This window comes from Pundamilia nyererei, unplaced genomic scaffold (genome assembly GCF_000239375.1).
Source record: "Pundamilia nyererei isolate P.nyererei 1_Seehausen unplaced genomic scaffold, PunNye1.0 scaffold00043, whole genome shotgun sequence".
NCBI lineage: Eukaryota > Metazoa > Chordata > Actinopteri > Cichliformes > Cichlidae > Pundamilia > Pundamilia nyererei.
Window position 1 is genome coordinate 1,672,949 of NW_005187444.1, and position 15,053 is coordinate 1,688,001.

The window sequence follows — 15,053 nt, forward strand, 5'->3', positions numbered from 1 at the left end:
TGTTACTGTTTGTACTGGAGCACTGTAACCAACATAATTTCCCCTAGTGATCAATCAAGTATTCTGATTCTGGTTAACAATTGCACAATATAGTGAAGTAAGATAGAAACAAGGTTAACATGTAGGTAAAGAAAATAAATAATAATAAAAATGATAAGACATAACAACTGGAATTTGCTTTTAATCTCAAACGGCGCCGAAAGGGGTTGCAGGTGGCGCGCTTTGATTACCTGCGCATCATTTGACGCACACGTCATCGTCCAACTGGCTCAGTGCGCATGCGCTTTAAACTTTATTCGAGGAAGTGGTAGGACAGGCACCAGAAGCGATAGGGAAGAGTTTGTTGTTAACTCCACCTTCAGAGAAGACAAAAAGAACACCTCGCAACATTTTCAAAATGTCGGAATTTGATACCAACCCGTTCGCAGATACTGCCAGCGAAAACCCTTTCAATGTAAGTACGAGGACTGAGATTATAAGGCGCAGTCGGTGACATATCAAACGGCGGCAGTTAAACGGTAGCCAGCACGCCAGGAAACTTGTTGGGTGGATGTCGGGGCGGGGACCTACGTCTTTGAGGATTGCAACCATTTGGCAGGAAGTGTGACTGACAGTTGTTTAACCAATCACGTGGCTTGTAAAACGGCTGGATATCCTGTGAGTTTAGTTGCAGGAAGTTAAACTTGAAATGTGTGTCAGATATATTTTTTAAGCCACAGTACCTATTTTCTGCTTCCTTCGGAAGATAATGTACATTATTGTGTGTATTTCTAATGTCTTAGACGTGATTTGTGATAGTTCTGGTGGTTTGTAATGTGACGTTTATCGAAACTGTTGGTTTTCTCTCTACAAAGAGCTTCTAGCACACAGGATGTCTGATAGTAGGCCAGTTGTTTGTGGAAATAGGAACGTCCTTCCTTCACTTTAAAATATTAAAAAGGGCGAGCGACAAACTAAGGTCTTTCTTTATATGCACTGAAATAATATTTAGTTATATGAACAGATTTATAGTAGGAAAGCCTACTGGGAATGTTCTTATCCTCATGTTCTCATACATTTTTCTCTGGATAAATGTTCAGAAATAGTGAGAGTAAGAGTGTTTAGTTGCTATGTCTTTATAGATTTTCTTTTGTTCCCTTGCACTAAAATGGGTTAATAACTGAAACAAGCCCAGAATTTCACATTTGGTCATTAATGTTTCTGTTGGCTTTTTCACAAAGACGTGTTGAAGCTTTGAGGGGTATACTGTAAACACAGCCAGGTTTTCTTAGTGTTAGCAGGCTTGACAAAACCTAAAACCCTAGTCTGAGGTAATGGGGATCACAGTGGTGGTTACTGCTCCGGACAAGGCTATGTGTTCAGTCTAAGTTACCAAGGTAATTTGGCCAGTTATGAAGAGAGACACTTTTGAGACACAAGAAACTGTCACGTTAGGTTTGACAAGCTCACTGACCCATTAATTGTACTTTGTAGTACACTCAGGAGCTAGAATTATTTGCCATTCATAAAGGAAGTGGTTTGACCCCTGGCTGCTTCAGTCTGCATGGAAAAGTGTCCTTGGGCAATTTTACCTCCATTATTGCCTAGTCCTCATCTGAAATTGAAAATGAATTAATAGAAAGTAACAGAAGCCATAGAAAAAGACAAGTAGAATAAAGTACAATGTGAATATGTGTGTGAAAAGGAAGATGTGGCTTTTAGTCTTTAAGTGCTTTGAGTACTCAGTAAGAGTAGACAACCCCTTTAAATGCACCAGTCTGTGATTTAATATTATGCCAGCCAAGAAAAAGGATGAAAATGAAATAAATGGCTGACACAGAGGCAGCAGCAGTTAGGGAGACTCTGACATTGATTAATCCCTAATGTAAGTTACTCTTTAAAAACCTAGTTTTTGTCACTGTGTCTCATACTCCTTTAACACAGTATTTAACACACAGAAGTTTCAAACCCAACAATGGAAGAGCACCAATTTAAAAATGTTAACCATCATCTTTTGCTTGTTATTTTTTATCCATATATATGTGTATATATAAGAATGCATGATTTATTGTACATGTGTATGTACATGCAGGGAAACAGTCCTTTTATATCAGGTTTTCTCTTTCTCTTTCACGGAAACCTTTGAAGTCTGTCAGGAATTATCTCACACTCCACAAGTTTTCTTTTTTTTCTCTAGGGCATGAGCTAGATATGTTAGCCTAGTTTCTGCAGTAGTAAAGAACCTGTTTATGTTTTCCGTCTTTGCTTCTTATTATGCAATATGAAATTCATAAAGTAAAAAAGAACAAAATTAAACCTGTCATAACTCTCCTTATTTAACAGTTTTTGAAATGAAGTGTAACATTTTAGTAACACAGGTCATTCTTGAAAATGTAGAATTAGATAAAATGCAACATAAAAGGTGAATAGAAACTTAGCAGATTAATCACAATGGCTTGATCATGATATCAGATTTGAATAGCCGCATAGATAAGTGGGTGTTTGCATCTGTTAACACACACGTGCTGTTGTTAGGGTTTTTCAGTTCTACCAAATGTTAAGAAATCCATCTTATTGCAGAGAGAGCAACAGTTTATAGGAGCATTCAGAGTCCAAGGTTCAACCAGGCCTCACATTTAGTGTGACATATTTAACAGTAAATTGCTCTTATTACACTCCAAATCAAAACCAATGACCTGTGGGTACTATTCTGTGTAAGATTTAAGTGGCATTATGCTTTTACAGTATTGCAGAATGGAACTTTTGCTATCTCAAGTGTTCAATAGGTGTGACGTCAGTGGAGACTTCTGTTTGTTTGGTGGGTGGACTGGATAAATACCCTAGTAGCAGCTGGAGTATAATATGTACTCTGAAAAGCAGTTCTATTCATAAAAGCTCGCTGTCTGTGGTCACATTAAATATTTAACATGTTACCAACCTTTGAAAGAATATTAAAAATGTTAAAATGTGCATGTTTGTGGACTGCAGACTGCACTATGCTGCTTTTCCCCCCTGTAGGCCTTTCTGAGCATGTGCTTCTATCATTTGTAGCACTGTGGTATCTAAATTATTATTTTTGGGCCTTTGCTGGACAGATGCAGTGAAGATGTTTACGGGTGGGAATGTTTACAGGTGTGTCACTTTCCTATGGTTAGGAAAGCAGGTAGAGAAAGGGGAATACATGCAGCAAAAGGCCGCGGGTTGGAGACGGACCCATGCCATACTGCTTTTGGTCACCTGTTCACCCAGTGAGCTAAACCTGCACCCCATGGCTGTGGTATCTAATGTAAAATGTAGTAGTATCCAGCTGCTGTTTTGAAATGGCCACACCTAGGCAATCAGCAGTTATGAGAGCATGTCCGGTTTCCTTGTACAGAGACGTTAAAGTCACTGTATTATTTTTGTATTAAAATATGCCATGTTCATCTATATACTGTATGCAGTTTTCCATATATCGGCATATATGGAAAACTGCATCTTTGTATGTCTGTCTATTGTTTTGAAGATGCTGTCCTCTTGTTTGAGGCTTGTCCCAGCTCGGTTTTCATTTCAGAGACTGTGTAAGTTTGCTGTCATCAGTTACTTTATTCACTGCTGTCGGTTTGTCTCTCTAAAGGATGTATAATAAGCCACTCCTCGCTGTTTACTAAGCATATGGTTTTTTTTTTAATCTGTGCAATTAGGTAAAGACGTTTTGAACGAGAGCCTTTGAATATCTTTGCAGGCAACAAGGAGTTGTTTCGTAAAATGTATCATGGGTCATTTAAGTTGGGTTTAGAGGTTAATTCCATTCACCCTTTTCCCTTTATATTGCTAGCTGTTGATCATCTCACTCAGACGTCTCTATGTTGCCGTCTGGGAATGTTTACAGGTGTGTCACAAGCACATATTAACAAGCAGGCGAGCTCTTATCACACTGTTGGTGAGTGACGTGTCACGTAGTCATGTGAAGTACTCGTTCCGTCAACCTTTTAAAGGAAGGACTGATTTGTCCCAGATTATTGAAGTGATTCTGGAAGTTGTTACTGTGTCATAGTTTTTGTTTTTGATCACCCACCGAGTTCACACAAACTTGCAGATGCAGCATTTCTCAGGACTGCATTGTACACCATCATTTCCAAATAAAAGCTTAGTTGTTGCAATATGTTCTAGTGTAAATATTAGATATTGGTGTGTATATATGTGTTTAGATGTTTCTTTTTATGTGCCAGTCTGGGATTATCTCTGAGACCTTGTCAGAGTAATTTACAGCATAGTTTCAGGTTCTTCCAGAACATCACAGGTTGTTGAGTTACATTCAAACCTTTTATAAGGAATGTTTTAATGAGGACAAGGTATGAGTCTACATATGCACAAGTTACATTTTACAACATAGTAGCAACCACCACACCCTATCAGTAAATTGTTTATTTCATATATGTATATGACAGTGGTTATAGCTACTGTTGCATAACCCTCTGCTTTCTGAATTTTAAATATTGCCGTTGTGGCTGCTGCCATGTTGGTATGTTGCTGAAATCGAGACCTGAAGTAGACAAAGGTCATTGGGAGGGTTGCAAACACAATATGTAATAATCTGTGCCAAATCAAATATGCATATCCTTCCACTGTAACTCACATTTTGAGTAAACCTCAAGTGGCCATCAGAAGAACTGCAGTTTTTGGAACTTGTTCAGCTGCTTCAATTTTCAGCCCCAGAGGGCTTAACAAACTCAGCCTTAGGAAACCATTATTTCCATTGTCAACTGTCAACTAATTCGCTGCTGCTAGACTTCACGAAGAAAAGAACTGACTAGGGCTCCAAATACAAGGAGTGTTTGACTCCACTGTCCAGCCCTCTAAAGAATCCAGATATCAAAGGGATATTCATAGAAATCAAGGCTCAGATACTTTCCCTACTGAAAGACGTGAAGAGCAGGCCAGAGGTTGCACCACCATCAGAAACAAGCTGGTTCAGCCTATGTCGTGTGGTGTGTCTGCTCAAGACATGGCCATGGAGCAGACAGTATGGAGTTTCTGTTCATCCTCTGTAAAGAAACCATGAACAACCTGTTGAAGTACACAGGATATGGAAACACAGCAGGACGTCTTGCAGCTCGACTAGGACTCTTCTGACTAGGACACAGGAAAAGTAAAAGTAAAGTAAAGTAAAGTGTGCATGTTAGTCCCCATAGGGAGATAGTTCCTCTGCATTTAACCCATTCACCCAGTGAAGCAGTGGGCAGCCAGCCCAGAATACAAACCTGCTAACTCAGTTTTGTAATAACCCCTTCACTGGTTATGTAGGTTATAGTTATTGAACCTTTTGGAGGAAAAAAATCTCTCCAATCTACCTGAAGACATCTCTGATGCTGCTGAACAACTAGGCCAAGTTTTCCAGACTGAGCCTACGGGCCCCACCCCCGACACATCTTGAGCTGTGTCCTATTTTAAGACCTGGATTTTTTTTTTCAAAGCTGGTATTTGTAGCTGGGCTGAATTTGAGCCTTTATTCTGAGCGAACTGCTGAGTGTAAAGGTGTGTCTAAAAACTCCAGGTACTGGATCAGAGAATCTCATCGTCGTCGGGGGCTATAGATTGGAGAGGAGAAAAAAATCAGAAATAATTGTGTGAGATGTAACTGGGACAAGTGGTAGCAATTAAGTTAAACAGAAGCTGAAGCTGTGTCAAGAAGATGGAAAACAATAAAATGGTTGTCCTTACCGATATTGACTGACAACCACTTAAATACAAATACAAAAGGACAATTTGCAATTAAGCTGTTGGCACATCCTAGAAATCTTACCGTCTTCCTTTCAAATAGGACAGACCCTTGTTGAATTACATCACGACACATGTGTTACATCACAGGAGGCTCCAGAGACCCTGTTGGGCTGAAGTGGCGTCATGTATGGCAGGAATTCACAGTTACTGCTGTAGTTCTGGTGTGAATAAAAAATTTCCTGGTACCTTTTTACCCCCCTCATATTTGTTTTTGCATGCCAATATAAAGTGCATCATTAAAATCTTTGGTCATGTGTTGGGATGCCACAAGCTGCCAAAATAGTGTCATCATCCGGTGCAGATGTCAAAACATGCTTTCTAGTTTTTTATTTTAGATTTAGGTTGTGCTTTACAGTTTTAATTCCTTAATAAAAAGGTTTATTGGAGGAAGAAAACTGTATGTGAATATAATGTTTTTAAGCCTTTAAAAGGTCTCCAAAAGGTCTTAAAAGGCTTTGAGAGAAATCTATAATTGCGTGCATGTGTGTAAAATGTACTGAACTGCATTGATGGAATTTATCAGGTCCTGACTTTCTTTTCTCAGACGTGTCAAAATAAGCAGTGCCTTTCTCATATTATAGAGTGGTTAAATCAATAGTGAGCTCACTAGAGTCATTTAATGATTACCAGTGCTTCTCCAGGGGTAATATTACCAGGAACCTCAGAGGTTATTGCTGGATGTTATTGTACTTTACTTTATGACTTTGGCAAAGCATGATACGAGATTTCATAATCTCGGCTTTTTTCTTTTTGAGGGTTGCTTTCAGTGTTTCAGGAAATGGTAAAGCTTATAACAAAGAGTTCTTCTGGAGAGAAAATGAACAGCACTAAATGAATTTCTTCTTTGTAGATTTTAAGTCTAAATAAACTTGATATTCTTTATTTATTTATATTTATAAATATATATTTATTTTATATTTATTTATATTCTTGCAAAACTGTTCAGTTAAGCCATGTAAATGCACTTACCTCTAATAGCAGCTCACCAAACCTGGTACAAGAGGCCTCTTTTTCATTACTGCATAGCACCTACACTTATTTCTGCAGCTTTTGGCTCAAAGATAAGAAATACTTCCAAGCTGTCATCATAGACAGAAATTGGATCAAAATGTATTTGAGTTGATAAAGTTGATAAAGATGCGCACGTGTTTTTATTATTATTTTTATTGTTTTTCCAGGATCCCTCTGTCACTCAGGTGACAAAATCCAACATCGAACCAGTTGACCAGTACAACCCTTTCTCTGCTCAACCCAGTGTAAGACATCTGGAAGCTACATTTTCTACTCATTTTGTTGGTTTTGAAACCATTTGATGGTGTCTTATCTGCACATTCCCTCATTATTTCGTTTTCCTGTCAAAATATTGTATCTTTTGTTTTTTCTCACCATCTTTCAGTTCACCATTTCAATTTTTTGGTCTTGGCCTGCTTATGTCGCCATTCCCTTTATCTTCTTAGCCTTGTTTTCCTGGTATTCCTTCTCTTTTACTGGTTGCATTTGAATCTTTTATTTGCTTATTGTTGTTTTTTAGGATGGACTAGCAGCTCACACCACATCTCCTGCTGTGCTACAGCCATCTACAGAGCCCAGTCCACAGGTGAGAATTTATACCAAACCCACCACTTCTCTGATTAAAAAAAATATTTTTATGAAGGTGAATGAGCAGGTGTGGGTGAGATTTTATAACAATCTAGCATTATTATTGCACAATTATGTGACCTCACTCTGTTTTTTCAGTTGATGGATGGTGGGAATTATGAGATTGAGATACATCGAAGCCCTGATTGACAACAAAGAGCAGAATAAGACTCAGTTGCAGTTTACTGAAGCTGTAAGACGGCCCCAGTCTGTCAGGAGAGGTTGGCTAATGCTAACATTGTGCAAAGCAAGCTAAAAATACATCTGGTTGTAAAACATTTTTGAGAGCAACTCAAACCTACTGTAGAAGACCACTACATCTAAGCCAAGATGAGCAAGACCATTTATTGAAATTCAATAAATACATTTAAAAAAATGTCAGTTCTTATCCTAGGTCTAGATATCACAGATGGGCTCTTAATCACATATTCCTACTGCAGCACATTTAGAAGAACTCATAATAACTACGATGACAATTGGATGTTATTTAGTGACAGTGTGAATGGAGGTGTGCATTTTGTCTTGCCCTCTGCTGTGCTCTGGGTACTAAAAGTTTGGAAACCACTAAGAAAGAGTATTTTCTTAAGTTCCAATTCTACTTATCCTGCCTGTTTAATTAACAGTTATTTTGTCACACAGATGCTGTAGCCGTTTCTTTTACTCAAAGCCATTTAGTTGCTACATCGAACTAAATGTCCAAACCTTATTTTGCCAAAAAGATCACAAAACTGAGCTTTTAATTAGGGGTGGGTTTTTATAATCGATTTATCGATTAAAATCGATTCTGGCTTGGATAACGTGAAATCGATTCATTAAAATTCTGAATTGTTTTTTTAATATAAATTTATTTTGCCCGAAATGCCAGAATCTCAGGTGAAAAATCACAAAATTTCAATAACCACCAAACAGCTAAGACAGTAAATGAGAGCAGGTACACGGATTCAGCACAAAGACCTTCTAAAATGTTTAGAAAGTGCATTTTTTAGCAACACGTGGCTCGTTTTAGAATTCTAAAATAACTGGATGTGTCTAAAGGGCAATCTGTCCCTTCAGACTCTCAGTATGGTCCTTAGGTCAGGATGTGTGGTTGCTACACAAACATCTACTCACTTTACACATTATTATAATGAAGCTCTTTGTTCTGTCCTATAAATATTCATGAATTGCAAAACAGATCACCTGCATCCTACCTCTTCCTGGCAAGTCAGAGATCAGATATGATAACTATGAATATGTATTTCCTGTAATATGTCATTTAAAAGTCAAGTACACCCTTTTAGATGCCTGTGAAAACAGATGCAATTCAGAGTGTTTATTGAAGTGGCTCACAGCGACTGATTGCTGTCTTGGGTGTTAAAAACTGAAACTAGAAAGCTTATATGTGAAGTGAATCATTTCTGCACCATTTCCTTGCTATTTGCATGAAATCGGAGTCTCCTGACAGTGGCTTAGGTAATTTTCTGTGCATCTAATGTGGTGGTTGAGTGAAGCGTTTCCTCCTTTTTCAGGCAACTGCTGCTGCAGCTCAGGCCAACCTGCTGAGGCAGCAGGAAGAGCTGGAGAGGAAAGCTGCCGAGCTGGACCGCAGAGAGCATGAGCTACAGAGCAGAGGCCTGACAGGTCATTAAAAACAAAACTCCTCAGCACAGCGCCCTGATAACAGACAATGATTTGCAACGTGGGCATTATGTACCAAAGACAAATATAAAACTACATCCTTACACACACTGGCTTTTTTTTTTGTTTGTTTGTTTTTTGGCTCTGATATTCATATCAATAGGTCTGCAAAGAGCTATAACAATAATATGAAGATCATTATCTGTTAATTATCAACTCTGGTGAATGACTGAATGTTTGGTGAAATGTGTCTTCATGTGCTGCATCTGCTGATGTAAACTTGCGGTGATAAGTTTTTAGTTTAGTTTAAAAAGCAGATGCTTAGATAGGTTTATGTAAACAGTGCAGTTATGTTCCAGAGGCACAGCAGTGACATTATCCAGCCTGCTTAGGTAGGAATGCTGCTGTACATTGACTCCCACACACTTAAGTAAATGACTCAGATGAATGTGTCAGTATTTTAAAAATAACCACAGGTTGCTTGTTGTTAAACTCTATTCGTGCTCATGATATATCTGCTGTCTTGTATTTATAGTTTGCCATGCTGATGTTATCTCTTGACTCGACAGGTAAAGAGAACAACTGGCCTCCACTTCCAAAGTTCTTCCCCATCAAACCATGTTTTTACCAGGACTTCTCAGAGGAAATCCCCCCAGAGTGCCAGAGAGTCTGCAAGATGATGTACTACCTCTGGATGTGTAAGCACATTAGGGGGGCGGACATTGGAAGTCTGAGAAGTAAAAACCTTTCAGGAAGGTTTGAAGCTCTGAATGGATGTAAAAATGTACCCTAAAATCACTTCTTAACAATGAAGTGATGGGAAAAACACTCCAGCCAGTACTGTTTAGTTTTTGTTCTTCTTTGCTGTATACATACATGATACTGAAATTCTGACTAGAATACAATCACTGACTCTCTCTACTGTCGTCCTCAGTCAACTGTGTGACTCTGTTCCTCAACCTGCTGGCATGTTTGGCTTTCTTCACCACGGCTTCAAACAATGGTGTGGACTTTGGTCTCTCCATTCTCTGGCTCATCCTCTTTGCTCCCTGCTCCTTCCTCTGCTGGTACCGACCCGTCTACAAGGCCTTCAGGTGAGTCCCCCCATCATGAAAGGTACTGTATGCATCATTTGACCCCGTGTGTGGACAGTGATGTGTGTTTTTAAGAACTCTGGCATTTTTTCATCTGGATTTTACAGACGTGTACATTAATGCATTAGCTTTTGAAATGTTTGTTCCCAAATGTATTGTGTATAAATTTAACAAAAAACCCTGTGAGTTTATTTTTAAGTTTCGATCAACTGCTGTGAACAAAAAGAAAAATGTCTGATAACTTTGATACTTTTTGTAACAACGATAATGCGTCTGCGCCAGATGTATTCGCTTTCCCTTGTAATTTTTGTGCTGTCACAGTGTGTATTTCACACATTACATTTATATTACAGCGTTGCCATGGTAAAGATTTGCACTTGCACATGTCACTTACATTCATATAACTGTACTCCTGATATAAATGTGTTTTCTAAGTCTGAAAGTTTAATGGATGGTTTTTTCCTCTTTTTTTCAGGACTGACAGCTCCTTCAGCTTCTTCTTGTTCTTCTTTGTGTTTTTTTGCCAAGTGGTAATCTTCATCATCCAGTCAATAGGCATACCTCACTGGGGCAACAGGTGAGTGTCATGTATGTCCTATTTTTCAATAAAAACTTTAGTTTTCCAGATGGCTTCTTCAAAAGTAAATATGTGGGCATTACGTTTATGGTTTTTAAGCATATACTTGAAATAATATATTAAGGATATAATAGGATAGCTTTTTTTTTATTACCCTCTGCAAATTTCAAATTATTTTTTTTAAACTCTAATCTGTATTTAATTACATATCTCTATAAATAAAGCTTATATTAGTCCAGCATGTTATGGTAGATATATGCATTGCATGAAAGTAAATCAGAGTCCTATTTCAATTTCAGTTTGTGCATCTTCATCACAAACCACAGACATTTTGGATATAAAGTCGTAACAGTTATTTCATATTCTGTTGGCGGCTTTAGTGAAATTTAGAAGTTTAAAAAACTATTTTTAAACACCAGAAATTGCAATAAGTATATTTTAAGTTCAAGTTCGAACAAATGTTATAATTTAACATTTAATTTTGACAGAATAATTATGTTTATATTAATATTAATTCATAGTATGTATGAATCTCATAAGAGCTTATGAATAGATAATAAAATAACTGGTTTCGCGGGAGTATTCACGTTGTGATCGTGTCCCCCTGACTGACAAAGTGTTTTGTGTGCTTGTGATTTGTTGCGTTAAATAATCAGAACTATTACCGGTCATTTGGCCTGTCAGCTGCCGTCCTCTCTCTTTCCTTCATTTTCTGCAATCTTTCATCTCTCACGACAGAAACTTTCCATTCTTCAGCCTCTAGCCTGCTGCCTCTCTGTCTGCGGGTAACTCTGTAAGTTTCTGCTGCTTGCAGTCTGTTACCCCACCATTTCTTTGTTCTCTTTTCCCAATCTAAGTGTGTTTCAGCTTAAACTGCATCAGAATACGGTGTCATAACCTCTGCTCTTTAACCAGTGATCCATTTTAAATACTAACCTGCTGTTTTTTACTTTGTGTTTGTTTGTTGTTGTTTTTTTTCCTATTTTTTTAACTTCTTAATATTACGATCAAATTAATTATAAATGTATTAAAGTCAAACAGAGTTTTAAAGGTAAAAAGAAGAATAAGAGCAACAGAAAATGAGGGCAGTGATGTTCATTTATTTCACATTAATTATTTAACCAGTGGTTGGCATTTGTTTTTGTCCGGCTGCTTCCAAAACACATTCTTCTCTTCTCCTCAAATCGAATATAGCAGCGTACATGTGTTGTACACTGTATGTTGTATGTTTCCTTCTGTTGAATACAATTTTAAGTTTCACTGATGCTGTTCATAAGATCACCTAAAACTCTGCTGTTTGTTGCAGTGGTTGGCTCTCTGCATTCACTATCATCAGTGAACACCGTGCAGTGGGAATCATCATGATCATAGTGGCCATCCTCTTCACTTTGTGCGCTGTGATGTCTGTCATTCTGCTCAAGATGGTAAGAGTTGCCTCACTTTTCTTTTCTTCTTAATTTTCTTCAGAACACAGTTTTCATCTCTGGTTATTTTACTTGTTGACTCACTAATCAACAGTTGCTAGATGTCTGTGTAATGTTATGGTTTATTTTTGGTTAACACCAGTGCAAATCCTTCAAGTGCACCAATCACAATGAAATGGAATTCCAGCCATTCATTCATTCTTACATGTGTGTCCAGTTCAGGAGCCTATCCCAGCCCTATGCTTCTAATAGGGCAAGAAGCAAGGTAGATCCTGGACAGGTCACCATTGTGTCACAAGGCTAACACAGAGAGAAAGACCGTCATTCACACTCACATCTAAGGCATTTTTAGAAATACGACATGCTTATCTCTAGTCTGTGGGAAGATACCAGTGTATCCAGAGAGAAAACCATCTGGCCAGCATGTTTGAACCAGGAACCCTCTTGTTGGGCTGCCTGCTAAATTCAATTTAGAAATAAAATAATAATTCCACTTCATTTTTGTAGCACCAGATCAAAACTGTCATTGCAAATTGCTTTATGTTAGAGAGAAGCCAAAATCAGTTGATCCCCTATGAGCCGTACTTGGTGATTTTTAGTAGGAAGAGACCTCATGCAGTACCAGGCCGAAGCGGGGTTTATTTTCCAGCAGAGGTAGCTCGTTTGGTGTCTCCTCCCATACAGGGATGACCTACCTGTTTAAACAGCAATTTTCTCACAATTTCTTCCTCCTCAGGTCCACAGCATGTACCGACGTACTGGGGCCAGTTTCCAGAAGGCGCAGCAGGAGTTCTCTCAGGGCGTCTTCACCAGTAAAACCTTCCAAACTGCTGCTACTGGAGCAGCTTCCTCTGCTGCCCAGGGAGCCTTCCAGGCAAACAACTAATGGTAGATTTAGCTAAACTGAGCTTGTTTAGCAGGTCAATGTCTGTACATTATCAGGTCTGGATAATTAATTAAACTAAAGCTGAACAAATGAGCCTTTTGAAGCCATCGGCCAGATTTCTGGAAATAAGAATTTGACCTCATAATGTACAGACCCTGAGCCAGGTTAAGCTCCTTCACCCTTCACCATCAGCATTTCCCTGTATCTCCTTTTGCTTGTCACTTTCAGTGTGTGCTATGCAGAGTTACATCGTCTGAAGTGGGTGTTTTTAAAAAAAACAAACAAACAAAAAAGCAAGCAGTGGAGGGAAAGTGCAAACTGGAGTGTAAAGCATGAAGTTGACTCAGTGCTATTTCAGCATTTCTTGTACATAAAATATAAATATTTTACATTTCATGTGGGTGCAGTGAGCTTGCGGTCCTCCACACTGATGGAATTCCTGTAATATAAATAAGATGAAGTGTTTGTCATTGATTGACATGTATTTTGTCCTGGAAGCATATCTCTTTGCTTTTGTTTGCTGCACGTTTTCAGTCTGAGGAAGAAATGGATCTGACAGATCGTGCTAATTGTAATCTGTGTGGCCTTAAAGTTTTGGATATTCCTTGAATGTTATTGCACAAAATGACTTAAACCTGGAGTAAGATGATCTTGGTAGTTAGCTCATGATTTCTACATAACCAAGCGCATCCACAGAGGAAACCACATCGCTCCACATCATTTCATGCTTGTACTCAATTTTTTTTTTAATCTAATTCGGCAGACTGAGGTTCTGATGTCCTTTTTTTTTTGTTTGTTTGTTTTTCTCCAGCCAAATATTCTTGCTGAACTGGTAATATTTACAAATGTTATCAGGATCACATTCATTTTTTTCTTATTTTTTAGCAGCTTCAGCTTTGTCTTCTCACTACCTTGTTTAAGAGCTGTTTCTAAGGAAACCAAATGAGTACTGAATATAAAAATGGAACATTTTTCTGATAAAATAAGTAGATCAACATTTCATATAGATTCTTTAATGGACTGAGTCCATCCAAGCTAGAGTATTTTTTTTTAAATTTACTAACATTTAATGCAGGAGAAATGTTAGAAAATTTGCAATGATTTTTTTAAACGGTGTGAATATTTAACAATCAGAAAGTAAGTCGGGTATTCTGATTTCTGAGAAATCAGATATGTATCTGATTAGATGTATGCCAAAGCAGTGTGAATATGATACATTTCATCCTCCTCAGAACACATCCAGTTTCAGTAAACAGCTGCGGTATTTTCATTTCTTCTTGGAAATAGTGGAACATCTTCCTTGTATTCCTGTAACTTGTCCACTGAGCTCTAAATTATTTGTGTGCTGGTGTATATTTTCTACCTGATTTCATGTATTAAAAAACAAACAAGTGTGTGTGTGTGTGTGTTGATTGTACTGTTTCAAAGCATCAGCTTGGATGTAACATGTTCCTAAATGACAAGTGCAAATTTGAATGTTTTTTTTTTTTTTTTTTTATGACGTTCCTGCACCGCATAACGGTCTGATTGGAGGTTTGAGCTTATTTACACATGTATAGTAAATATGGTTTTAAATTCACACATTTCTGAATGCAGATCTGGATTTTGTATTTTAGCATCTATTAAAATTTCTTTGCTTTAATTTAAAACTGTTTTCCTTACTTTCCTTTTTTTTTTTTTTTGTTTTACAGAACATTTACTCCCCCCCCTCCAGTTTTAGATCTAATTTGAGTCAAGTTAATAGACTACACTGATGAGGCCTGCTGTGATGAATGATTTCATGATGGTGGCACTGATTTAAAAAAAAAAAAATCACAGGAGGCTGAGCTGGAGGTGGTAGAGTTGAAGATCTCAAGACGTGCACTGGGAGTGACCAGGTGCAACAGGATTTGATCTGAGTATATAAGAGCGATTGAGCAATATGGAGACACAGTTGAGAAGGTTTGGACGTGTACGGAGGGTGGATGGTGGATAAACAAAAGAATTTCCTGCATCTGGACGCAATAAAGTACATGTTATCTAAAAAGTAACTGGTTCACATTAGCATTAGCCCAACATCTGACATGATCAAAGGA

General features: G+C 38.0%; 1 protein-coding gene across 2 annotated transcripts; it reads left to right on the plus strand.

Moving 5' to 3' along the window:
* Positions 1-286: 286 nt before the first annotated feature.
* Positions 287-14,787, plus strand: scamp2 (secretory carrier membrane protein 2). Of its 2 annotated transcripts, XM_005731455.1 has the most exons (10): positions 287-454; positions 6,921-6,998; positions 7,274-7,339; positions 8,889-9,000; positions 9,567-9,695; positions 9,932-10,091; positions 10,567-10,668; positions 11,975-12,092; positions 12,829-12,980; positions 14,670-14,787. In XM_005731455.1, the coding sequence occupies exons 1-9, from the start codon at positions 398-400 to the stop codon at positions 12,976-12,978; spliced, it is 972 nt and encodes a 323-aa protein (XP_005731512.1). In that variant the 5' UTR covers positions 287-397; the 3' UTR covers positions 12,979-12,980; positions 14,670-14,787. The 2 variants fall into 2 exon arrangements, with proteins under 2 accessions (XP_005731512.1, XP_013765857.1); XM_013910403.1 differs by lacking the exon at positions 14,670-14,787 and having other exon boundaries at positions 12,829-14,151.
* The last annotated feature ends 266 nt before the right edge of the window (positions 14,788-15,053 follow it).